We start from the raw sequence: 26504 nt of genomic DNA, 5'->3' as shown, positions 1-26504 counted from the left end.
ACCGCAGTGGGATGTCGGGGCCCCTCTGGAGACCGCCTGCACCCCGATGGCCAGCCTGATCGGCCCCAAGCTCTATTTCCTGGCGTCAGGGCCTGCTGGAGCTCCCCACCCGCAGGGCTTGTTTGCTGGGTTTTCCCGCCTCGTTTCCCGCCTTCTCCGGCTGTCCAGGCGGGCAGGACTGCCCTGCCCCCTCCGCCCTGCTTGCTCTGCTCTGGCCAGTCTTGGCGGGCACACAGTGACCCATGCTGGGCACCTACAAAGCGCTGGACACGGTGTTCAGAGCTGGGGGGCCCAACAATGGGCAAGGCCGACCCCCGTTGGTGGTCTCCAGACGGGTAAATTGTTGTCTGGAGAGACAGGCAACAAATAAATAAATAAATAAAGCAAGCTAATCATTTCAGATTCTATTTGCAGCAAAGCCACGACAGTGGCTGGAGAGGCATGTGGGAGTGGGCAGGGAGGACATTCCGGTTGAGGTGGAGAGGTGGCCTCTCTGAACAGATGACATTTGAGCTGCGATCTGAGATAGAAACCAAGGACAGATGGTCGAGGAGGCACGGCCAAGCTCAGAGGCGGGAAAAGGCTTAGAAATGTGGGGGGGGAGCGTAGCCAAGAGGCCAGCGTAGCTGGGCAGAGAGAGGATGAGGTCAGAGAGGTGTCACCTGGGGCCTCAAGGGCCACCAGAGGACTTTTTTCGTGTGTCTTGAGCGGCATGGGAAGGCAGTGAGCAGAGTCCCTTCTGCTGTTATGTCCCCAGGTGGCAGACAGAATCATGTCCCCCACAAAGATATCCCTGGAGCCTGTGAATACGGTAGCTTCCGTGCCAAAAGGAAGTTTGCAGATTAAATTACATTAAAGGTCTTTAGGTGAGGGAGGTTATTCTAGATTGCGCAGGCTGGCCCCAAATCATCGCAAGGGTCCTAATAAGTGAAAGAGAGGGGCAGAAGGGCCAAGTCAGAGGAGAAGTGACCGGGAAGGAGAGGTTGGAATGATGAGGTCACGGCAAGGAATAGGGCAAGAGTCTCCCCCAGAATCCCAGAACACCTTGATTTTAGCCGAGCATCTCCAAGAGCTGACAAACCGTATAGGAACAAGACGGCAACGTCTACAGAAGACATCGTGTAAAATAAAGCAAGACACAGCAAAGACCATGAATGAGGCCTGCCGGAGTCTGCAGAACGGACATTTCCTGGCACCTCTCGTGCTCCAGCGGCCCTCCCACTTAGGCTCATCCCACGCGCAGATCGGGCACCTATCCACAAGCCTCGGTCTCCTTTTTTGCAAAATCATATATTCTTAAAAGTCATTAAGTCGCTCGACAAACTTTTACTGACACCCCTCTGGTCTGAACCAGGCCTGGAGCCAAGACGACGTGGGTGGGCACAAAGTTCCTCCCACCCTGGAGGGACTTTCCCATTCGATGGGGCAGACAGACACAGGTGTAAAGGGAAATGTCAGATGCGTGAGAGGGTGTTCGTGCAAAGTGGAGCACACAACACTCTAAGCATCTTCGATCGGGACACACCAGACTTCGTACCCTGGCCACATCCATAATTTTTTTCCGACTGGGGTAAATAGCCATTAAAATGACAATGGAAGCGGGTGAGCCTAACCAGCGTATGAACCCTGAGAAGCGCGCGTACCGCACATGGGGGCCATCTGACAGAGCAGAAAATCCCTTGGGGCTCGTTCCTCGTTCCTCTCCATCTCTAAGCAGAGCTCATGATGCCTACCTTACCGGAGTGTTGTGAGAACTCTTCCCACCCAGGCCTCTGGCCTCCTGGCACGATGACAGGCGTTCCCAGTGTGGCAGGAATGTTAGGGTCTGTGGCTGTTTTTGCGTATTCATTTGCTATTTCCGAGGAAAAAGTGGTCAGGTGGTCATTTCCCCAACCAGTGAGGGCTTTGGAATTCCCAAGCCGTCCCACCCCCCCGAACAACAGCCTCGTCTCCCCTCCCGGCCACTGGAGGCCCCTTCCCAGAACCCTGGCTGGATGATGTCACAGACAGGTGACCTCACCGCGGCAAAGGAACCGGGGATCTCAGTGTCATGGGGAGGGGCGAGGATGTTCCTCCACCACCCCAACCCCCCATGTCTGTGGTGAAGTCGATCGAATTAGTGTTGCCCAAGGATGTGGTCTACCCGGCCGGCTCCAGCATAGAAGGGCAGGTGGTTCTAATACTGAACAGCACCCTGGTGAACCCCATGGTGAAGGTGGAGCTCGTGGGAAGGGTTACGTGGAGTGGAATGAAGAAATCGGGGCGTCCCGTGATTATAGCAGGGATGTTATTTGCAACAACAAGGCCGACTATGTGCACAAGACGAAGACATTCCCAGTAGAGGGTAAGGACCAAGCCAGCAGCCAACTCTAGCCATGATAGGAAGCTGGGTCTGGAAGGTAAACACATGTGTTAGTTGATCAACAAACACCCAGGGATACCAGACAGGGGCAGAGGCCTGGTTCCTCCCAGGAGGGAGGCTATGTATAACAATGACCATCAGATACTCACAACGCGAAAATACAAGACAGGAAGAGCCGAGCAGGACCCAGATATTCGAAATGAACTATCAAAGTCGTTCCCCTGGAAAATACTATCCTTAGCCCCATGACCACTTTGGGAGGCCAGTAAAAAAATCTTTCTTGTGATTTTACAGATAAATCTCCCTCTAGCAGTGAACTCCGAGGAGACAAAGATAAGGAGTCCTATGGTCACCGGGAAGAGAGAGGGGCAGGGAAGACATTCTAGGGAAAGAATAACTCGGCCCCGACTCCACGAGGTTCAGATCCAAAGTCTGGACAGACACCAGGGAGGCTGAGCTGCCCAAAATGTGTTCACGGGGGTGTTCCCGGGTGTTCCACAACTCTTGGCCAATGCTCAGCTAGACAAAGTTTCATTCTAGAATTTTAAAAGTTTAAAATTTTTTTTTCAACGTTTATTTATTTTGGGACAGAGAGAGACAGAGCATGAACGGGGGAGGGCAGAGAGAGAGGGAGACACAGAATCGGAAACAGGCTCCAGGCTCCGAGCCATCAGCCCAGAGCCCGACGCGGGGCTCGAACTCCCGGACCGCGAGATCGTGACCTGGCTGAAGTCGGACGCTTAACCGACTGCGCCACCCAGGCGCCCCTAAAAACATTTTTTTAATTAAAAAAAGGAAAAAGAAGGTTCTGGGGCAGGAACGGCCCCATGCCAGGCCTTACTGGCCAGCAGCCGTGTTGCCTCTCCGTGTCTCAGTTAACCTATCTGGAAAATGGGAGCCAGAAAGTCTTGCCTCATAAGATCGTTTTGGGGACTTAGTGACCTAATGGTATACGAAGAGCTTAGACTAGCGTGGGGCACACAGGAAGGCGTCATAAGTGTTACTTTTTGCAAGCAAACAGTCCCCACCCAGACCTCCCCCAGCGTCAGATACCAGCCTTTCTGATTGCCCAGCATTCCCCACCCCCCCACCCCCCCCCCACCCCCCCAAAGCATGAGCCCAAGAATGTCGAACGAATGAATGCGTGTCTGAGGGCGGGACCTCCAATTTTGCAGATCCAGAGTAGCGGTGAGCACATCCCCGTGGGTAGCTTGGGGTGACCACCCCAGCCACATCACCCGCCCGGGGCCATCCCCCTCCAGCCCGGCTGAGGCCTAGGCCTGAGATCTGTAGACCATGCAGAGCCGTAAAAGCACAGAGCTCAGCCTAGCTCGGGGATGGGCGGGCCAGGCCCAGAACAAAGCCCTTGCCAAAATAATAAATAAAAAGTGGAGGGGAGGAAAAAAAAAAGATTCTAGAACCTTCTGATGGCATTGGTGTGTTTTGCTTTCAGATAATTGGTTAAGTGCAGGCAGCCACACCTTTGACTTCCATTTCAACTTACCTCCCAGGCTTCCTTCTACCTTCGCCAGCAAAATTGGCCACGTCTCCTACTTCGTGCAAGCCTCCTGCATGGGTCGGGAGCACATTCTAGCGAAGAAGAGAATGTACTTGTTGATTCAAGGGACTTCAGACTTCCATCAAGAAAACGCACTGCAGGTAGTGATAGGAGAGGAGCAGGGGTCGGACCTGTCCTCAAAGCTCACGGGAGGCAGGGGGAGGTGGGAAGGCAGGGGACAGAGGTGGCCCCCACCAGGAAGAAGGAAAAGGCACGGATGGTTCCCCAGGCCAAGTTCACAAAAGGTGAATCAGAAACCAGGGCAGGCGCAAGGCCGGGGCTCTCAACCCGGACAATTCTGCCTCCCCAGGGGGCACTGGGCGGTGTCCAGGGACACTTGTGGCTGTCACAGCTGGGGGGAGGGAGCTACTGGCGTCGAGTAGGTAGGGCCAGGGCAGCTGTTCAATACCCCCAGTGCCCTGGACGCCCCCTACAGAGAATGAGTGGTCCCCAATGCCCTTGACCCTGCAACAAGTCAAGACTACAGAGACCTCCCTGTGACCCACGGGTGAAAAAGGTGCCTGGATGTTCGGTGACTCGCCAGGGTCTTTGAGCCCTCAGACAGCAGAGATGGTGCCCCACAAAAAGAGGCATGAAAGGGGGTGGCCTCTGGCCCTGGAAAAGGAAAGGCCATGTGATGTTGGTCTGGCTAAGCAAAGGAGGTTTTCTAGATGGTTCCTGGAGGGCCAGGTGCAGAGAAGTCAAGGTAGAAGTCAAGGTGGGTGGAGTGACGTTGGGCCAAGTAACTTCCCTGGGGACTCCTATCAGATCATGGTGCCTCAGATGGCTGGCGTTTTAGTTTTCGAGATCCAGGTAGGAATCCCAGAGCCCGCCCCCCCCCCCCCCCCATTTCATGTTTCATGTAAATCCCGAACTTCCCACAGTGCCCGGCGCAGGTTGGAGGATGTGCCCCAGAATCTTGTCCCAGCCGCTATCTCCAGTATTATTATGCGTGTGACAAGAATCACCTGGAGCCCAGCCAACCTCTTGCGATGGTCCTGGAGAGTCTCAGGAAGGGTAGATGCTTGGAGGGGTGGACCGGCCCTGGGATGATCAGGCCTGAGCTCAAGGCCGCTTGACCATCTGCCCCCTGTGTCAGCCCTGAGCGAACTATGGCCCTCCTCTGGCCTTCCCTTTGGAAATGTCGGTGCTGGGTCGGACCCAGCCTGTGATTCCGTTGACAGATATGCTATTAGCTGGGTGGCCTTGGGCAATTAACACCTCCCAGGGGGCCCCCCCGGGGGGGGGGGGGATCGGTTGAGCAGCTGACTCTTGATTTCAGCGCAGGTCAAGAGATCTCACATTGTTTGTGAGTTCAGGTTCTGCCTTGGGCTCTGCACTGACAGAGCAGAGCCTGCTTAGGATTCTCTCTCTCTCTCTCTCTCTCTCTCTCTCTCTCTCTCTCTCTCTCTCTCTCTCTCCATCCCTCCCCCACTCACTCTTTGTCTGTCCCTCTCTCTCTCTCAAAAATAAATTAAAAAACAAAACAAAACAAAACACCCCGGCTCCCGGAGCCGTGACTTGACTGTCCTGATCTGCGCAATGAGAAGAAGAAAACTACTTCCCTTGATGGGTGCCTGTGAAGACCGCAGAGTGTTCAGCATAAAGTCTGCACACCCAGGAGGTGCCCAGTAAGTGGGAAGATCTAAAATCAAGATCATGGCAGCAAAGGGAGTTATCACACATGCGTTTTGAGGATATGAAAATACTGGGTTTTTCTGACTACTCAGTACTGTCTTAACCACTGGTCAAGGGAGGCCCTTTTGAGGAGGTGACATTTTAGCAGAGAATTGAAAGAGAAGAGGGGGTTGGGGCGCCTGGGTGGCGCAGTCGGTTAAGCGTCCGACTTCAGCCAGGTCACGATCTCGTGGTCCGTGAGTTCGAGCCCCGCGTCAGGCTCTGGGCTGATGGCTTGGAGCCTGGAGCCTGTTTCCGATCCTGTGTCTCCCTCTCTCTCTGCCCCTCCCCCGTTCATGCTCTGTCTCTCTCTGTCCCAAAAATAAATTAAAAACGTTGAAAAAAAAATTAAAAAAAAAAAAAAAAAGAGAAGAGGGAGAAAGCCATGTGGACATCTGGGGTAGAGGGTTCCGGGCAGAGGGAGCAGTCCGTGCAAAGGCCCTGGGGCACAAGGCCCACCTCTGATGGAGGTGGGAGCCCTGGTGGGCAGAGGGTCGTCATTTCATTCCCTTCAGCTGCTTTGGGGAGGATAGACAAGAGGGGGCAGGGTGAGAGCAGGAGCTGGGGCACCGGGGCAGAGGTTACCACTCTGGTGCAGTGAGCAGTGATGGGGCTCAACCAGGTACAGGCAGATTCTTGACCCCAGTCTGCCCTCAGAGCAGCCAGAGGCAGTCAGGTGATGACCTTCCTCTGCCCACGGCCCTCCCTCTCCCATCTCATTCAGGGTAAAGGCCAAAGTCCCCGCTGCCCACAAGGCCCTGAGTGACCTGCCCCATCCCCGCCCTGCCCTCCCTTCTGCCCTCCCTCCCCTTTGCTCCCTCTGCTCCAGCCAAATGGGCCTCCTCAATGTTCGGCCCACACTCCAGGACTGGGCCTGCCCCAGGGCCTTTGCACGGGCTGTGCCTTCCTCCTGGAACACTATGATATGATCTTCCTCTCCTTCCTCCTCATCCTATCGATCTCTGCTGCCGAGCCACGTAGTCACTGAATAAACTGTCGCAACCCCAACAGAGGGGCACTTTAGCTGCATCTATCCACAAGAAAGTGAACATGCACTTTGTCCCAGCCACTGCCCTTCTAGAAATTTCTCCTCTGATATTCTTTCACGCGTGACGTGAACTCCTACAGCAATGTTTTGGTGGCAAAGAAAAAAAAAAAAAAAAAAAATTGGAATCAGCCTAAATGCTCATTGCTGGGAGAATGAAACCGGCAGGGTGCTGTCCAAGGGTATACTCTACGGAAAAAGTAAAGAGAAACAAAGACCGGACAGGACGTGTCAGTCCGGGGTGGCGTTGAGCTCTGCGAAGCTCAGAACCAGAGCCCCGCGGCAGCGGGTGGTGAGAGCGTGAATATACTTCCTTCAGTGTAGCAAACGACTCTCCGGAGGAGGCCAGGAAACTGACCAACAGCCACTGCCCCCCTGGGAGGGGAGCTGGGAGGGGGGAGGAGCAGACATTTCCCAAACAAAACAGCTTTATTGAGATACACTCCACGACTTTATAATCGCCCTCCTCCGGTGCTGCAAATTCAATGACTTTTGGTGTGTTCACAAAGTTGTGCAGGGCCCCCCCTCTGTCGATTTTGAGGTTCTATTTCACCCCAGAATGAAATCTTACATCCCTTAGCTGTCACCCCTCGGACTCCCCACGTCCCCTCCCCCAGCCCCTGGCAACCACTAATCCGTCCGGAGCCTTTGTGTGTCAGCTATCTCCCACCCACCGGCCTTTGTGCCGGCTCCGTCTGTGATGTATCCTTTTTTATGGCTGAATAATATTCCAGGGCACAGATGGGACCCGATTTTGTGTATCCATTCCTGCACTGATGGATACTTGGGTTGTCTCCTCCACCTCTCGGCTGCAGAGAGTCAAGGTACTGCACAGGTCGTACAAAGTTTTGCATGTTTCTTGGCCTGATACCTCGAGGGGCATTGCTGGGTCAGATGACGAGTCTGTTTAACATTTGAGGAACCGCCAGCCTGTTTTTCCACAGTGGCTGCCCTGTTTTCCCGTTCCCTTTAGCCAGGCTCGAGGGCTCTGATCTCTTCACCTCCTCTCCACTCTTGGTACCTTTAAAGAGTCTTGAAAGATGGGACCCTGTTGCCTCTTCCAGGAGTCAGTACCGTTTGGAAAAGGAACTTGTCCCAGAGACATTTCCTAACCACTGACTCTAAGCGAGCCCCCACCCCACCTCTCCTTCACTCCTGCCCCCCCCCGCCATTTTGCATCCCACCACAGCCTCATCGGAAATGACCTGGTTCATTTTCAATGTGCCAGTTATGCGTTCGTTCCCCCCCCCCCCCACCAGAGCAGGGACTGGGCTGGTCTTACTTCTTTTTTAGGTTTTTTTCAGTTTTTTTTTTTTTTTAATTTAAGTAATCTCTACACCCAACCTGGGGCTCGGACCCACAATGCCAAGATCAAGAGGCACGCGCTCCTCTGACTGAGCCAGCCAGGCGCCCTGGGACTATGCTTGTCTTAACTGCTATGGGTTTTCCTTGAACTTGGCACCAAATCGATGCAAACAAATACTGGTTGGATGAATCCCCCCACCCCCACCCCCAGAGGCTCACCTATGCCAAAGGAATGCAGGGCTCTAAGACACTCCCAGGTCGGGGAAATCCAACGTGGGGTTTGTACCCTCAACATTATTGGGTATCAGAGGGCGTTGGCCACCCTGCCTGACCTAGCGTGGGAGGCCACTGGGCCATCGCTGGTACTTCTTGGCCCTCTCTCAGCCACAGGCCAGAGGTACAGGCTTGGCCTTGAGTTAGGGCAGCCACTTCCTTAACACCTGCAGGGTTCTAACGCATGCGAGGAATTTTCGAATGAATGACTGGAGGGATTTAGAATAAAACTGCCTGCAATTAGCCTCCTGGAGGAGAGGGAGGCGGAGAGGGAGGAGGAGGCAGGGGGTCAGAGGCTGAGGGTAGAGGTGAGGTCACCTGGGGTCAGGGGTCAGCCCTAGGTCTCCAAGGGAAAGCAATCCTATCTGGACCGGTGTTTTCCAAACCTCAGATCATGCCCATTCGTGGGTTGGAAAATCAATTTAATGGGATGCCAGTTCATTTGTATAAAATGCAAGAATACATAAGGCCAAAATGGAAAGTATTAGAAAAAAGCCAACTTGGGGGGTTGCAAACATTGTGTGTGTGTGTGTGTGTGTGTGTGTGTGTGTTTTAAATAGAAGAAAACAGAACAGAGAATAAAATAAGTAGAATAGGAAATGAAGAAAATACGGTTGGTGGGTGGCGATTAATTTTTTTTTTATGCTTATTTATTTCTGAGGCGGAGAGGACAGAGCACGAGTTGGGGAGGGTCAGAGACAGAGGGAGACACAGAATCAGAAGCAGGCTCCAGGCTCCGAGCCGGCAGCACAGAGCCCGACGCGGGGCTCAAACCCACGGACTGTGAGATCATGACCTGAGCCGAAGTCGGAGGCTCAACCGACTGAGCCACCCAGGCGCCCCAATTAATTTTTTTTTAATGAAAGAATAAGGGCGCCTCAGTGGCTCAGTGGGTTAAGTGTCTGACTCTTGATTTCGGCTCAGGTCATGATCTCACAGTTCGTGAGTTTGAGCCCCTCGTCGGGCTCTTCACTGACAGCGCGGAGCCTGCTTGGCATTGTTTCTCTCTCTGCCCCTCCCTGCCTGCTTGCTCGCTCTCTCTCTCTCTCTCAAAAACTTAAAAAAAAACCTCAAATATATACTAAAACATGAAAGAATAGAATAAAATAGGTCAGAAAATATAAATGTGGTGGGTTGCAACAAGCTTTGTTTTTACAACATCAATGTGTTGGACAGAATATACTTTGAATAGGTAGACTCCAGAATTTACCAGAAAAAATTAATCTGGTGGGTTACGACCAGCTAATGTTTTATAAATTTTGCTTTTATATGAAGCAAAATAATAGAATAAAGTAAGTCCACTAAGCATAACGGGAAAATGAATTCAGAAGGTTGCAACGGATATATTTTTCAATTTTTAAACATTTTCATTTATTTTGAGAGACAGAGAAAGAGGGTGAAGCGGGGGAGGGGCAGAGAGAGAGGCAGACACAGAATCGGAATCAGACTCCAGCTCTGAGCTGTCGGCACAGAGCCCGACGCGGGGCTCGAACTCACGGACCGCGAGATCGTGACCTGAGCCGAGGTCGGCCGCCTAACCGACTGAGCCACCAGGCGCCCCTGGGAGGAACATTTTTAAAGGATACAGTAAGTAGAATACAGTAAAACAGAAAGTACCAGCAGGCATGTGTCCATGGGTAAGTATTAGTTCAGGGACACGATGTCATCTTTCACAGACCTAGATGTAGATGCAAACACAGGTTGTATTCTCTGTCACGATATTAAAATCTATGTGTTTGTGACACGCTCTTCCAAAGGAGCCAGCCAGGCGCCCCTGAAATCTGGCGATTTGACCATGAGTTATGGGTTAAAAAAACAAAAGAAGAAGAAGAAAGTATAATGACAGGTACTGTACGTGCCCCACAAAGCCTAAAATATTTGTTACCGTTTCTTTATGGAAAACGTGATGCCAGCTGGTGGCGGAGAGCAACTCTCCTGTGTAAGTCCAAGAAGAAAACGTCGTCCCGGAATGTCTCGATGTTCCTTCTAGCCCTTTTCTGACACCTAACACATAGAAACTATGGAAACATCCATCTTGTAGAGGGGGGTTGCCTGAAGAAAATAAACATATAACTATTTTGCGACACGCTCAGTGGCCCATGGTGAAAACAAACCAGAACAACAGGTGTGTTGATACAAATGCATCTCGAGCCCCGAACGCTGAGCTAGAAGAGCCAGTTGCTGGAGAACGTGGACAGCTTGATTTATTTAAAGCATTAAAATATGTAAAACAGGATTGTATACTTCTCCCACAAGCAGATGCATTTCTACGTAATATGAAAGTTGACATGAGGGCACCTGGGTGGCTCGGTTGGTTGAGCATCTGACTCTTGATATCAGCTCAGGTCTTGATTTCAGGGTTGTGAGTTCAAGCCCCGTGCTGGGTATGAAGCCTGCCTAAAAAAAAAATAGAAGAAAAGAGAAGGGAAGGGAAGGGAAGGATGAAGGGAAGGGAAGGAGAAAAGAAAAGAAAATAAAAGAAAAGAAAAGAAAAAAAGAAAAAAAGAAAGAAAAGAAAAGAAAACTTCATATGAAATGAGAGATGCCAGTCTGGAAAAGAACGGGAGGGGAAAAATGGGGCAAAGCACCCAGAGTCACCCAGTTTCATCAAATACGTAACGTTTCCTTTCTTCACACTGGTTAGAAAGACACTTGTGCTTGTTACATTATTCTTTCTAAAAAAAAATACTTTTAAGTTTATTTATTTTTGAGACAGAGAGAGAGAGAGAGGAGAGAGAGAATGCAGGGGAGAGGGAGGGAGAGAATCCCAAGCAGCTGTGTGCTCTCAGCGCAGAGGCCAGTGCAGGCCTTGAACTCATGAACATGAAAATCATGACCTGGCTTGAAACCAAGAGCTGGACACTTAACCAGTTGAACTGCCCAGGTGCCCCGCTATGTGATTCTTTACACACTTTTTTCTGAGACAAGAATCTGGCGTAGGTCCCTCTGTGTATGTCGTAGGAGAACAAATGTGTAGGTACAACAAACTGATCACCGTGAAATTCAGGATTTTGCCCTTTGCAGGTGGGGTTGCCGCCTGGGCAAGTGTGAGGGACTTTGAGGAAAAAACTAGCAAATTCCTTCTTCTTGGATGGGGGTTACAAGCGAATTGACTTGATACTAATTCACAGTTGCATATTTGCTTTGTGGGGTGTTCTGCGTCTGAGTTTTTTTTTAATCTGCAGATATGGGGGGCCTGGGTAGCTTGGTCGGTTAAGCGCCCGACTTCAGCACTTTCTCTCTCTGCCCTTCCCCCATTCACACTGTCTCTCTCTCTCAAAAATGAATAAATGTTTTAAAAAATTAAGATAGGGGCCCCTGGGTGGCTCGGTCGGTTGGGCGTCCGACTTCGGCTCAGGTCATGATCTCACGGTTCGTGGGTTCGAGCCCCGCATCGGGCTCTGTGCTGACAGCTCAGAGTCTGGAGCCTGCTTTAGATTCTGTGTCTCCTCTCTCTCTCTGACCCTCCCCCGTTCATGCTCTGTCTCTCTCTGTCCTCAAAAATAAAAAATAAACATAAAAAAAAATTTTTTTAATAAAAAAAATTAAGATAAATAAATAAGTAAATATCCGCTGATATGATAAACCCCCCATTTCAGGATGAAGAGGGCCAGGGGGTGGGAGGATGGCATTGGGAGATGGGCCCATGGGGCCTCAACTAGAGCTTGGTTTTGTTATTTTATTTATTGGAGTTTATTTGTTACCTTGAGAGAGACACGGTCAGTGTGGAGCCCGATGCAGGGCCCGAACTCAGGAACCATGAGATCAGGACCCGAGCGAAAATCAAAAGTCGGACACTTAACCCGACGGAGCCACCCGGGCACACCCTATTTTTTTTGTTTTAAATCTGTGGTAAAATATACATAAAATTTACCACTTAACCATTGGTATCAAATACATTCACATAGTTGTGCGACACTGATATATTTTAAATTTTTTATTATTTAAGTTTGTTAATTTAGGGGCGCTTGGGGGGCTCAGTCGGTTAAGCGGCTGACTTCGGCTCAGGTCATGATCTCGCGGTCCGTGAGTTCGAGCCCCGCGTCGGGCTCTGTGCTGACAGCTCAGAGCCTGGAGCCTGTTTCCGATTCTGTGTCTCCCTCTCTCTCTGCCCCTCCCCCGCTCATGCTCTGTCTCTTCCTGTCTCAAACATAAATGAACGTTAAAAAAAATTTTTTTAAAGTTTGTTAATTTATTTGAGAGAGAAAGAGTGTGTTCTCAAGCAGGAGAGAGAGAGAGAGAGAGAGAGAGAGAGAAAGAGAGAGAGAGTTCCAAGCAGGCCCTACACTCAGCACGGAGCCAACACAGGGCACGAACCCACAAACCGTGAAATCGTGACCTGAGCCGAATCAAGGGTCAGGTGCTCAACCGACTGAGCCACCCAAGCGCCCCCTGGTATTTTATTCCTTAAATGAGCAGCGATCTGGAACAAATCAGGAGAATTTGTAAACGCTGATGAAGCAGGTTGTGGGAACGCGGCAGTGGGGCGACCAGGGGGGCAGCCCTGATGTGTAATGTTTACCAACTTCCCTGGTGAAAATACTCCCATCAGAGCCAGCTTCAAGCGACCAACTCGATGTCACTAATGGGGATGGGAGGGGCGTTTGCAAGTATTTTTTGCACGATTTTTTTCCTCTCTCTCTTTTTGGTATGCTGAAGGGGAACACGAACACACACACACACCCACACACACACACACACACTTGTAAAAGTATCAAGTTCCTTTGCAAGAAGATACTGGAAGCCAGCAAAAGTGGAGAGCGATTATTCTAAGCCCACCCCACATCACGTTGAATCCTTTAGAATATTGTTCACAAATAAAAAGTAAAACGTCACCCAAGCCACTCAGTAAATATAATGTGTGACTTTATCTGCAACCCAGCAGCTAAGTTGATAGAATGGCTGCCTTTTGAGGCATTTATTGAAACACGTTACATAATTTCAACTCTACAGTTTTCTTTCGTAATTCAGAGCCCGGAATATTTTCTCCTAAAGTCTGAACTACTTGGGTAAACCCTAGGTCTCTGGCAAGACATCTCCTGTCGTCTAGAAATCAATGACCAGGGGTGACTGGGTGGCTCAGGTGGTTGAGCACCTGCCTCAGCTCAGGTGATGATCTCACGGTTTGTGACTCCGAGCCCCACATCGGGCTCTCTGCGGTCAGCACGGAGACTGCTTGGGATCCTCTGTCCCCTCTCTGTCTGCCCCTCCCCTGCTCACATGTGCGCGCTCTCTCTCTCTCTCTCAAAAATAAACATTAAAAAGAGAAACAAGGTGGGGCTCCTGGGTGGCTCAGTCGGTTAAGTGTCCGACTTCAGCTCAGGTCATGCTCTCACAGTTCATGGGTTCGAGCCCCGCGTCAGGCTCTGGGCTGACAGCTCGGAGCCTGGAGCTTGCTTCAGATTCTGTGTCTCCCTCTCTCTCTGCTCCTCCCCTGCTCACGCTCTGTCTTCTCTCCCTCTCAAAAATAAACATTAAAAAAGAGAGAAGGAAGGAAGGAAGGAAGGAAGGAAGGAAGGAAGGAGGAAGGAAGAAAGAAAGAAAGAATCCAAGGTCCAGAGAAGTCAAGCCACTTACTCAGGGCCACACAGAAGTAAGCAATGGAGGTGGGGGTAAACCAGGGTCTTGTGCATTTCAAAGGCTGCTTTTGCAGAGGAGGAAACTGATAGAAAGGCAAAGGGAATTGAGTAAAGGAAGCGGGGAGGCGATGCCAGGCTTTTGGCTGCTAAATCCCCAAGGCTGCAGATCCTACCTCGGGGCCTCCTACTTAGGAGAGTCCAGCGGTTCCAGGCTTGCAGGAGCTATGGTGGAGGAACGTTCGGCAGGCGAGCGGATCCCGTGGCCGTGACCCCTCACGGTTGCCCGTCCTCCCCAATTGCAGAACCCTCTGTTCGTGGAGGCTGAGAAGAAAGTCCTCGTACAATTGCTGCATCCAGGGTACCATCCGCCTTCAGACCCAGATGGAAAAGAACACCTTCGCGCCGGGGGAGGGGATGGTCTTCACCACGGAGATCGGCAACCACACCGGGCAAGCGCATCAAGACGGTCGTCTTCGCCCTCTACGCCCACGTGCGGTACGAGGGCTTCACCCCCAAGGCGGAGCGGCGGTCGCGGGAGGACAGCAGCGAGCTGCTCTCGGCAGGAGGCCAACACCCAGATCGCGCCCTTCGACACCACCAAGATCGTCAGCACCCTCCACCTCCCGCAGGTGCTGTCCGTGAGCGGCAGCACCCGGGACGGCGAGATCATGAGCACCCGCTATGAGCTGGTCAGCACGGTCTATCTGCCGTGGTCCCTGACCTGTGTGAAGGCCAAGGTTCCCATCATCGTCACCGGTGCGCCCGCGGATACCGACGGCCGCCAGCCGCTGGAGGGGGCAGCGTTACCCGTGAGCCAGGAGCGCCAGAATTAAGCGCCCAAACTCTAAATATTAAAAGTTTTATTGGCGGTATGAGCAGCCCTTTCTTTGTCTCGTAAGACAGGCTTCAGATGAGTCACGGTGGATGGGGGGGGAATGCCTGAACCTCCTTCTCACACCGCAGCACTTAGGTATCGCTTTCTCCCGATGGCCAGGAGAAGACCAGGGGAAGGGACAAGACCTGGCAGCCGTCACCCGCACGGTTGGCGCTCCAGACCCATTTCCTTGATGGGCTCTACCAGTGCCTAGACCTTGTCCGCGGCTGGGGTGGTTCAGCCTCTGGGCAACCGGCAGTCGTAAGGGCTGTCCCCACGGAGGGGAACAGGGGCTACTCCGGGCATGGCGGGGGGGAATGGGGGCCAGAGATGTGGCTCATTGTCCTGCAATGCCCAGGATGGCCTCACCCCAGAGGATTACCAGCCCCAACGGTCCACAGTGCCAAGGGGGAGAAACCTTGCGTTCATCATTTGGGCGTAAAATTGAGTTTTCATCCGTAGCTCACACTGGACACCAGAATAAATCCCCGATGGGTCAGGCGGTTGCAAATCAGGGTGACCCCTCCAGTGTTTGTGAGTTACCTCCTCTCTCCCTCCCGCTTGTTGTGTGTATTTAAATGTTTACTTATTAATTAATTTATTTATTTATTGACGAGATAAGAGAGAGAGAGAGCAGGGAGGAGCAGAGAGAGAGGGAGACAGCGTCCCAAGCACGCTCCTCACCGTCAGCACAGAGCCCAATGCGGGGCTCGAACCCATGAACCATGAGATCATGACCTGAGCTGAAACCAAGCGTTGGACACTTTAACCGACTGAGCCACCCAGGTGTCCCTTGAGCCACCCAGGTGCCCCTTGATGCGTGTGTATAAATGTGTGCGGTATCCCAGGACCTCAGTAGGTCAGATGATTATGGGATGCAGAGTCTCCTGGAGGTCAATGGAATCCCCTAACCCAGTGAGCTCTCACCCAGCGTGGCTCTGCCCCCAGGGGACACTAGGTGAGGTCTGGGGGCATTTGTGGTTGTCATGACTACGAGTGCTCCTGGCGGCGGCGTTGAGTGGGCGGGGGTCAGGAATGCGGCTCACATCCCTAGTGAACGAGGTTGCCCCCACATCAAGAAAATCTGGCCCCAACAGACTCTTAACTACAGACAACAAACTGCTGATTACCAGGGGGTAGGGGTGGGGGGATGGGTGAGATAGGTGATGGGGACGAAGGAGTGCGTTTGTCGTGATGAGCACTGGGTGATGTACAAGAGTGTGGAATCACTAACCTGTGCACCTGAAACTCATATCACACTGTATGTTAACTAAGCGAAATTTAAATAAAAACTTAAAAAAAAAAAAAAAGAATGATCTGGCCCCAAATGTCAGCCCTGCTGAAGGGGAAAGGCCCTAGGCTGGGGAAATCCATGGGGGCAGGTGGCTGCCAAGTCCCGGGGTTGGGTCTGAGGGCCCCCTTACCCAAGTCAGGGACTGTCCCTCCTACACTCACAGGCCTCCCAGGGCTACCCCTCTCAGGGCAGACGTCAAAGTCCTCCAGGCATATGGCCTGCACATCGGGCCCATGTCACATCCATGACCATCAGTCACCAGCACCTGACCTCCCCTACATTCTGTCCTCCCTGCAATAAAACTCCAGGATGCCTCGTTAAATTTGAATTCCAGAAGGACAGTAATAGTTTAGCATAAGTACGTCCCGTTGCCGTATTTGGGATATACTTAGGCTTAAAAAAAAATCATGCGTTGTCTATCTGATATTCCGGTTTAACTGGGTGTCCTGTATCTTCTCTGACAATCTGCTTCCTCAAGCAACCAGGAGACTCTGAACACAAATCAGGCACTTCGGTCCATTGGGTCCCTTGGCAACTCACCCTGGCCCACCAGGCTCCGCGCGGGCAGGAACGAAGGAACGACTTCCCTGGTGTCACGCCAGATTCTTATTCTTCTCCCACTTCTCAGATCTCTGGCTTCTGTCTTCTTCGAAGCCACATCATCCATACCTCCTCTTCAGGAAGCCTTCCAGACATACCAGGCAGCGCCTCTCACCCTCCTCGGGTCCTGAAATATGCGTGAACCGTCAAGCGTCATTTCTGCAGACGATAAGTGCAAATAATAACAGAAATGATGGGGACAATAATAAGACCCTGGCGAAGACTGGCTCATTTTCCATCAGGGTTTCCTACTTCCTCCTGGGCACATGGCTGGACTACATTTCCAGTACCCCTTGCAGTTAGGTGTGGCCACGTGATTGGCCTGGCCAATGGAGGTAAGATGATCATGGCCAATGGCCCTGTGACTGATCTGGTTAAGGGACGGAAGTCACTTCAGGGCCAGATCCACACTACAAACTTGCCATAGGAACCTTGTTCTCTCTCTCCCCTTTGCCAGCTGCTTGCAGAGGAGCGTTTGGAGGGGAGCTGCCCCAGGACACTGATTCGCGCTTGATTGGTGCAAACGCAAGGAATAAAACTTTATGGAATAAAAACAAATAACAATAAATAAATAACAAGTTGAAATTTGCTTATTCCAGCCATTGGTGTACCCTAGGATTTCTCCGCGTCTGCTACTCGGATTATTTTTGTAATGTTTAGTTTTTGAGAGAGAGAGATGAGAGAGCACAAGCAGGGAGGTGCAGGGGGGTGGGGACAGAGAATCAGAGGCAGGCTCCGCGCTGTGTCAGCACAGAGCCTGATGCAGGGTTCAAACTCACAACCCGTGAGATCGTGACCTGAGCCGAGGTCGGCCGCTCCACCGACTGAGCCGCCCAGGCGCCCCTAGTCTACTCTTATCATGCAAGTAGCTATATTTATGGAGGCCTTTGGACATTTGGGGGGCATGGACTCAAACGTGGCCACAGCCAAACCTGTCACGTTCACCTTCTCCCCACCCTGCACCGCCGGTTCAGTCCTCAGCTCCACGTCGATGAAGTTACCTGAGTCGCTTCTTCCCCCAAATTCTGTTTGTTTTACTTCCCAGCAACTCTGTTAACCTGTCCACGTCCTCTCCATCTCCCTGCCACAACCCGAATCCAGGCCACCATCAGTGCTCACCGTGGACGACTGCAGTGGCTGCTTCCCAAGGGGGCGTACGTTCACCTCTGCCGTTTCGTCCATTGTCCACACGGCAGGCAGAGAGAGAGCCTCTCAAAACCGAATTGTGATGACCGGAGAAGCCCCGCCCATGTGGATCTTGGCTGGAGGCTTTAGTTCCTCGCCACCTGGGCTCCTGGGTGTTCTCGAAACACGGCAGCTGGCTTCCTCCAGAGCGAGTGATCTGAGAGAGAGCAGGGAGGCCACGGTGACTTTTGTGACCGATGTCTCAGAGTGTTGGACACAACTCTTCTGCATATTTTGTTCGTAAGAGACAGCTCACTCGGTCCAGCCCACACTCACAGGGAAGAGAATTAGGCTCCACTTTTGTAAAGGAGTGTCGGGGTGCCTGGGGGGCTCAGTCGGTTAAGCATCCGATTCGGCTCAGGTGATGATCTCTCAGTCGTGGGTTCGAGCCCCGCGTCGGGCTCTGTGCTGAGAGCTCCGAGCCTGGAGCCTGCTTCCGATTCTGTGTCTCCCTCTCTCTCTGACCCCCTCACTGCTCATGCTCTCTCTCTCAAAATAAACATAAAAATTTTTTTTTTTTAAATAAAGGAGTGTCAAAACCCTATGGAGGGGCGCTTGGGTGGCTCGGTTGGCGAAGTGCCTGACTCTGTTTCAGCTCAGGTCATGATCTCACGGTTTGTGAGTCTGAATCCCAAGTCGGGCTCCATGCTGACAGTGCGGAGCCTGCTTGGGATTCTCTCTCCCACTCTCTCAAAATAAATAAATAAGCTTAAAAAAAGAAAACGTTTGTGGATGTTTTTTGTTTGTTTGCTTTTTTTTTTTTTTTACTTTAAACTCTACACCCGACACGGGACCTGAACTCACGACCTGGGGAGGAGAGTCACATGTTCTACAGCCTGAGCCAGCCAGGAATCCCTTTGGGCGTATTTTTAAAAACCACATTCCTCTGGGGCGCCTGGGTGGCTCAGTTGGTTAAGCGTCTGACTTCGGCTCAGGTCACGATCTCGCGGTTCGTGAGTTCGAGCCCCGCGTCGGGCTCTGTGCTGACAGCTCGGAGCCTGGAGCCTGCTTCCGATTCTGTGTCTCCCTCTCTCTCTCTGCCTCTCCCCCGCTCACGCTCTGTCTCTCTCTCGCTCTCACTCTCTCAAAAATAAATAAAACATTAAAAAAAATTTAAAACCACATTCCTCAACCAATCGCTTGACCAATCCCATTGGGTCCACCTTTAATATCCTTCTAGACTCTTCCTCTTTCCATGATCACACCAGCTGGAGGGTCCACCGATGGATGAACTGATAAACAGGTGTGGTCCATTCATACAATGGAATATTACTCAGCCTTAAAGAGAAAGGAAATCCTCATACATGACTGCACCATCAATAACACGGAGAACGTTATGCTAAGTGAAGTAGGTCAATCCAAAAGGACAAGTCCTGGGGCGCCTGGGTGGCTCAGTTTAAGCGTCCGACTTTTGATTTCAGCTCAGGGCATGATCTCGAGGTTTGTGAGTTCGAGCCCCGAGTCGGACTCTGTGATAAAGGCACAGAGCCTGTTTGGGATTCTCTCTCTGTCCCTCTCTCACTTGCACACGCGCGTTCTCTCTCTCTCAAAGATAAATTTTTTAAAAATTTTCAAAAAAGGACAAATCCTGCATGATCCCACTCACGGGGGTCCCTAGAGGAGCCCAGTCCACAGGGACAGAGAGTAGATGGTAGGAGCCCAGGGTGGGGCAGGGGGCAGGGAGTCAGTATTTCATGGGGACAGAGTCTCAGTTTGGGGAGATGAAAAGCTCTGGAGACATATGCTGGGGCATGGTTGCACAATAGCGTGAATACACTTAATGCCACTGAGCTGTGCACGAGCTGTGCACTTAAAATGGCTAGGATAAATTACAGTAAATTTTATGTTGTGTGTATTTTACTACCATTGAATTTTTTGTAATAATAATAATGCCCAAGGGGCACCTGGGTGGCTCAGTCAGTTGAGGGTCCAACTTTTGATCTCAGCTCAGGTCTTGATCTCGGGCTTGTGAGTTCGATCCCCGTGCTGGGTTTTGCACGGGGCATGAAGCCTACTTAAAAATAATGGGACACCTGGGTGGCTCAGTCGGTTTAAACGTCTGACTTCAGCTTGGGTCACGATCTCACGCTCCATGCGTTCAAGCCCCGCATCGGGCTCTGTGCTAACAGCTCAGAGCCTGGGGCCTGCTTCAGATTCTGTGTCTCCCTCTCTCTCTGCCTTGCCCCCGCTCACACTTTGTCTCTCTCTCTCAAAAATAAAATAAACGTTAAAATTTTTAAATAATAATACTCAAGCCTTTTTTTTTTTTTTTTTTTTTTTTTTTAGTGTTTATTTATTTTGAGACAGAGAGAGACAGAGAATGAGCAGGGGAGGGGCAGAGAGCGAGGGAGACACAGAATCCGAAGCAGGCTCCAAGCTATCAGCTCCAAGCTATCAGCACAGAGCCCAACGCGGGGCTCGAACCCATGAACTGTGAGATCACAACCTGAGCCGAAGTTGGATGCCCAACCGACTGAACCCCCCAGGCGCCCCTATAATACCCAAGCTTTACATGGTCCTCACTGTGCCCCAGGCACCAAGCCGAGCTGTGGACTGCCTCGCTTAATCCTCTCCATCATCTGTGAATCAGAACAACAGCCATCAAGGGTCATCACTGCGCCCATTTCACAGACCAGGCAGCAGAGGCTCAGAGAAGGGCAGGGGGGCGCCCAGGCTCACAAAACCAGGATGAGATCCCCTAACCACCGCTCAGCAGCGTGTCTGCTAAGGAGGAAGGGACGCATCTCAGAGACGCAGAGCTGAGGCAGGTCACCGGCTGGCCAGCGGCCCTCAGCATCAGTGAGTGGCCAAGCCGAGATGGGGACCCAGGGTGGTCTGAGCCCGTCCTGGGGGCTGCGGGTGTGAGTCCTCATTTGCATCTCCCCTGGGCACCAGCGCCCTTTCCTGTAAAGCTTACAGGGCATCATGGAAGCAGCCAGGAATGGCGGTGCCCGAGCAGGGCTGGGAGTCTGAACCACAGGCTCTCCGGACGTGGGCTTTCTCATCTGTACAATCTGTACGGAATTATTACACTTAAAATAATGTGACTACTGATGATCGCCATGACGGCTTTAAATGTGAATTGTTATCACTCACCGTGGCACAACTTGACATGTGGGGCTGGATCACTCTCTGTGGGGGCTTCCCTGGGGACTGTGGGGGCTGGGCAAGCATCCCTGGCCCCACCCCCTCCACGCCGGGAGCACCCCGAGTAGGAACAACTCCAAATGTCTCCAGACACCCCAAGTGGAGGCAGGATCCCTGAGAGTTCTGAAGGCAGCATTGCCCCAGGTGGCAAAGCCCCTGTCCGCGTTATAGGGTCGAAGTCTATGTGGAGTTCGCGTATCTGATACAGTCCATGCTAATGAGGTTCCCAGCTCTGCTATTTATATGCTGTGTGACCTTGGCTGAGTCACTTCCGTCTCTGAGCCGCAGTATCCCCACCCTGTAAAACTCGAGTTCATCATTCGTCCCTCCTTCCCAAAGGTGCAGGATTAAACAGCCTACGTCTATAAACGCGTCGGCCGAAGTAAGCACTCACCCCCCAGATACTGTTGTCACCGCAGCTGGGGGCTTCTGGAAGATTCTGACGCACAATGGCGGCGGGGCTCCTGCCCCCTCCCCGCCGCCGTCGGCTGCCTCCCCTCTGGGCCCCAGATTCAGGAGACCACACAGGCGGGCGTTGGGAACACTTCCTGTGCGGTGGCCTGTGGTACCCACTGGGACAGGTGGGCCAACGGGAGAAACACAGCTGGGACCGCCCCACTTCCTGTCCCGGGGGGAGGTGCTGCTCACGTTCCTTCGCCCCCCCCCCCAAAAATAACACCCCCCACCCCCCCAGGAACCCAAGCCACTGCACCAGCTGCAGCCTCCAACTCAGGGGACATAGGACAGGCGGGGCCCGGCAGCTGCCACCACGGAGCCTGCCCCGCTGGGAATGTCCTCCCCCCTGCTGCTGCCACCTCCGGCATTCCGATCCCAAGGGGGTGACCTGGCCTCCCCCGTGTCCAGGACATGTGAGCCCTGAGCGGGCAGGGGGGCTGGGGGGGTGCTCTTTTGCCGTCCTGGGTGACAGGAGACCCTCTCTGGCCGGAACCCCCAGATCCCAGGTGCCTCCACTCCTCACCTCAAGGGACTGTTCGAGGGGGAAGGGGCCGGTTGCCAGGACAACAGCCCCCCACCTCTGCCTGTGAACAAAGGGGCAGCCGGGAGAGCCAAGAACGGGGTGTTCTTTCCCCACCAACGTGACTGGCACATCCTGGCAGCTGACGCTTGGCGGGCCAGGCCCTGAGCTGCTGGGCCTGGCCACCCCAGACAAGGCCACTCAGTGTCGGGCAGCAGGGGGTGGCTGTGGCCCTGAGGGATCTAGTTCCTGGTCAACCGCCCCCTAGGCCTCTGTCCTTCCGGCACATTCTGACGAGGAAGTCAGCCCGCTCTGCCAGCAGGACTTCACAGAAAGGCCAGGGGGCCTCAGATGTCTGGCTCTGAGCTGGACGGGCCACCAGAGCTGGGTGGAAAGAGGCCACACGGAGCCCTTCCCTCTGCCGGGACCCCTGGCCTGGCATTCTGGGGCTGGCGGTGCCCAGTGGGACCTGACCGGCCCGGGAGGGGCCGGCCCAGGGGACAGTGGGTCTCAGAGCTGCTCCCCTCCCCCCAAGCCGTACCTCCGTGCAGGGGACAGCGGGCAGCTGGCGCCATGAGGGCGGGGGGGGCGGGGACAGGCCAGGGCCTGCATGTTAAAAGACCCCCGGTTTCCCGCGGCGAGCCGGCACAAGGAGACAAAACCTTGCCTTCTGGCCATCGGGCCACAGTTGGTCAGACTGTCCAGCCACTGGCTGGAGCTGCGTCGCTGGGGAAGACGTAGGCAGGTCTGCTGCGGCTGGGGTGTGGCTCCCAGGAAAAATATAGGACGCGCAGTGAAACTAACATTTCTTAGCATGAGTATGTCCCTTACGATATTGGGGTCATACTTATGCTAAAAACTATTCATTGTGTATCTGGAATTCACATTTAACTGGGTATCTTGTAATTTTACTCGATAAATCTGCAACCCACGGGCTCTCAAAGAGGCAAAACTAAACTCACCAACGCCCTCCCCAACTCATTCCTCCGCTGGTCCCAGCCCCGGGGAGGGCCTAGGCGGCCTCCGCCCCCCTGGGTCCCTCGCCACAGGCGCCAGTCAACCTCACCTTCTGAACCACGGCCTGTCCACTCCCTGCCGTGGTCTCTCCCACCTACCCCCACCCCCCCTGCAGGCCTGGTCATGGGCCATCAGCTCCCGCCTGCCCTGCCCTCACCCCTGCCTTTCTCTGCCTCTTGAAGACTCCACCCCCCTCCCCAGAGACCTAAACAGGGCCTCCCTCCTCTCAATCCTCCGTTTCAACGATAAAGGCCAAAAGCTTCTGCTTGATGAAGCCCCTTCCTCAGCAGGGCTCCAAGCAACCTCTACTCCTGGTTCCCAGCCCCCTCTCCCAGAAGGCGCCGTGGTTGCCCAAAAGCTTCCTGCTTGTTCAAGACCCCAGCTATGCCCCCACCTGAGTCAGGTGCCCCTCTTCTCCGCCCACAGCCCTCCAGGGCTCCCCCTCCGCCTCTCCCCACCCCACCGGGGTGTAAGCCCAGGTCCTCCCCTAGCCTACCTGCCTCATCCCCTCCCTCTCTCCCCACCCTGGATTGCTCTGCTCTGGCCACTTGGGCGGGCCTCTTCGCCCTTCTTCCAACACAGCAGTCCAGTGCTGCCCCAGGACCTTTGCACAGGTATTCCTGTTGCCTGGAGTACACCTCATCCGGACGGCCGTTTTCTGTTTCACCACTGTTCAGCAGAGCACACAAGAGGTGTTTAATACACACTTCCTGAATGAGTAATTCATCACGGTGCCTGGAATGTCCTCCTGTATTGCCCTTTCCTCCTTTCTATGACTTCCACCTTTTCTGTAAGACTTCCCTCAAGCAGGTGAGCTCGTTTTCCCCTTCCTGATTTCCTTTATCCATAAGGCGGCCCAAGACATTTTCCAATGCTCCCTCCCACCCGCCCTTGCTGACCATGCTTCAGAACCTTCTGTGGCTCCCTAATGTCCTCAGGGCTCCTATCAGCCTGGCCCTGACCGAACTGTCGGACTTGGTCTCTCTTCCCTGACACCCTGCCCCCACCACATTCTACCCTCCAGCCTCTCACTCTGCACCTTCACACTCTCTGTTCCCTGTGCCTGGAATGCCTTCACCTGCCTGACGCCGATTCCTCCTCTCTCTCAGGACTCGGCCTAGACGTTACTTCCTCCTGGAGGCTTCCCAGGACCACCCACAGCCTGGGTCCAGCCCTCCTCTGGGCTCCACTGTGCCTGTGTAGCCCCCACGCGGCCCAATCGCCTCTATTTTTGACCCTTGGGCACCAGAGCCAACTTACTCGTCAGACCCAGGAGACCCAGGACCCATGACACTTTTAAGGGCCCGTGGAAATGGTTCTTTTCAACTTATCTTACAATCAGAAGAAAAGAACGAGTGCAATACCAGTGCAGTTGTAAAAGGTCATTTGCAATATTTTTTTCACGGAGGGAGGGACTCCAAAGTGCCTTAGGGCTTTGAAAGTCTTTTTTTTTTTTTTTTTTAAGTTTATTTATTTTGAGAGAGAGAGAGAGAAAGAAAGCGTGAGCAGGGGAGGGAGGGGCAGAGAGAGAGAGGGAGAGAGAGAATCCCAAGCAGGATCTGCGCTGTCAGTGCAAAGCCCGATGCGGATGGGGCTCAAACTCATGAACCGCGAGATCAAGACCTGAGCGGAAATCAAGAGTTAGACGCTTAACCCACTGCGTCACTCAAGCGCCCCAGTGCTGTGAAAATCTTAATGCAGCCCTTCTAGTCCCTGGCAAATGTCTCCCTACTGGGTTATAAGTGCCTTGAAGGCGGTAGAGGCTGAATCCCCAGGGCTGCAGAGCACGAGCCTGGTACACAGCAGGTGCTTAATAATTGTTTGCTGAATGACTGAATATGCAGTGAATCACTAGGTCCTCGCAGCCAGGCCTGACATGGCTCACACATCATAAGAGATGCTTGATAAATGGATGGATGGATGGATGGATGGATGGATGGATGGAAGGAGGGAAGGGTCAGACTGTGGATGGAGGGGACACCTGGGTCAAGCAGAGACCAATCTGGGACCAGCAGCGCCACCTAGTGGCACAACACTGGTCTGTGTCTCCTTCCTCTAGACTCGGCGCAAAAGAATGGGAGTTTTCAGAGCTTTTCCACTGGAAAGTGTGCCTAGAGAAGAGGAAGGGGAAGCCGGGAGGAGGAGGAGGAGGGAGGAGGAGGAGGGAGGAGGAGGAGGGGGGAGGAGGAGGGGGGAGGAGGAGGAGGAGGAGGAGGAGGAGGAGGAGGAGGGTACATTGAGATCTCAAACAAATTCCGACTACCCATTTCCGGTTTTTTGACCTGGAACATCACCTCTTTGACCCTCAGCTTCCTCATCCAGAAAATGGGGGAAATTAAAGGCAGGCCTTTGAATAATGTAATAAAATAGCTCAGAAAACCGTATGTTTCTCACCTCCCACCCTGGGAATAATCCTGGACAGGTGTTGCCCTCAAGGAGCCCACCCAGGCGAGGAGGTGACAGAGGGAGGACGTGGCTGGGGCAGAGAGAGGGATGGGAGTTTGGGGGTAGAGTTGTCGGATTTAGCAAAAACAAAAACAGAAAATAAAAAGGATGCCCAGCTCAGTTTGAATTTCCGGTCAGCAAGGAATCATTTTTGAATGCTGAGTATATCCCAAATAGTGCACGGGATATACTTATACCCCCCAAATGTATTCCTGGTTGACCAGAAATTCAAATTGAAGTGGACGTCCTCTATTTTGTCCGGGAGCCTTCGCCTGGGGGAGACTGAGGAGGTGGGCAGGAAGACTTCCAGGAGGAGGAGGCAGTGGTGCCGAAAAGCGAGCACTAAGCCTCTGGTCGTGTAGCCGCTGCTGGTGGTGCGGTCCCCTCCCCCACCCACATACGCACATGCGCAATGGCCAACGCCCCGGATTGCACTGGCGGAGAGCTGAACGTGGGGGTTGAGCACCACACTAGGGAAGAAGGTGGGCATGGCTGTTCTCCTTTCCTTCAAAAGTTGTGCTACCAGACATTACTCCCAGTGACTTTTGAGCTGTGTGACCGTAGACAACTCACTTAACCTCTCTGAGCTTTATCCATCCCAGGACTCTTATCCTCCATTACCCCCTCATCAACTTCCTGGCAGGGCGTCCAACTTACCAAGCATGGTCTGCCTCAGGGCCTTTGAACGTGCTGTTTTCCCGGATCTCTAGGGGGTCTCTCCTTTTCTCCCTTGCTTCTGCATTAAGAGGCCAATCTGGGAGGCCTCCCTTGACCACCTTATTAAAAATCACACCCCCATTCTCCCATCTTCAGTCCTTTGCTTTTCTCAGTAACACCACCACCTGACCTACTATGTATTTCACTCATTTCTCGTTTATTGTCTGTCTCTGCCACTGGGTGGTGAGTACCACAAGGCTGGGATCTGTTTTACTCACTGTCCCCAACGCCCAGCACAGCAGCTCCAGAAAAATGGCTGAGTGAATGAGTAGGAACGCGAATGGATAGGAAAAAAAGGCCAGCAGCCGATGTGAAACATGTAACTGTTGTAGCTGGTTGCTTTAATCCTCGTGGGGTCTCGGACTCACTTGAGAATCTGTCGAGCTGCACTTGGTTACTTAGATGCGAACATTCAGTTTCCTGATGTGCAAAAGCCATATGGCGCTGGTG

The 26504-nt window shown here is 52.8% G+C and overlaps 1 protein-coding gene across 1 annotated transcript; it reads left to right on the top strand.

Annotated features, from left to right (window-relative positions):
• The first annotated feature begins 1269 nt into the window (after positions 1–1269).
• On the top strand, positions 1270–14945 carry ARRDC5 (arrestin domain containing 5). Its single transcript, XM_030292895.1, is given in 7 exon segments — positions 1270–2228; positions 2231–2344; positions 3816–4021; positions 14102–14134; positions 14136–14246; positions 14248–14355; positions 14357–14945. Coding segments are annotated over 7 exon segments (1026 nt in total). The 5' UTR covers positions 1270–2050; the 3' UTR covers positions 14633–14945.
• The last annotated feature ends 11559 nt before the right edge of the window (positions 14946–26504 follow it).

The sequence above is a fragment of the Lynx canadensis genome, chromosome A2 (assembly GCF_007474595.2).
Source record: "Lynx canadensis isolate LIC74 chromosome A2, mLynCan4.pri.v2, whole genome shotgun sequence".
Taxonomy (NCBI): Eukaryota; Metazoa; Chordata; class Mammalia; order Carnivora; family Felidae; genus Lynx; species Lynx canadensis.
The sequence above is the reverse complement of the archived record's forward strand: the minus strand, read 5'-3'. Positions and strand labels throughout refer to the sequence as shown.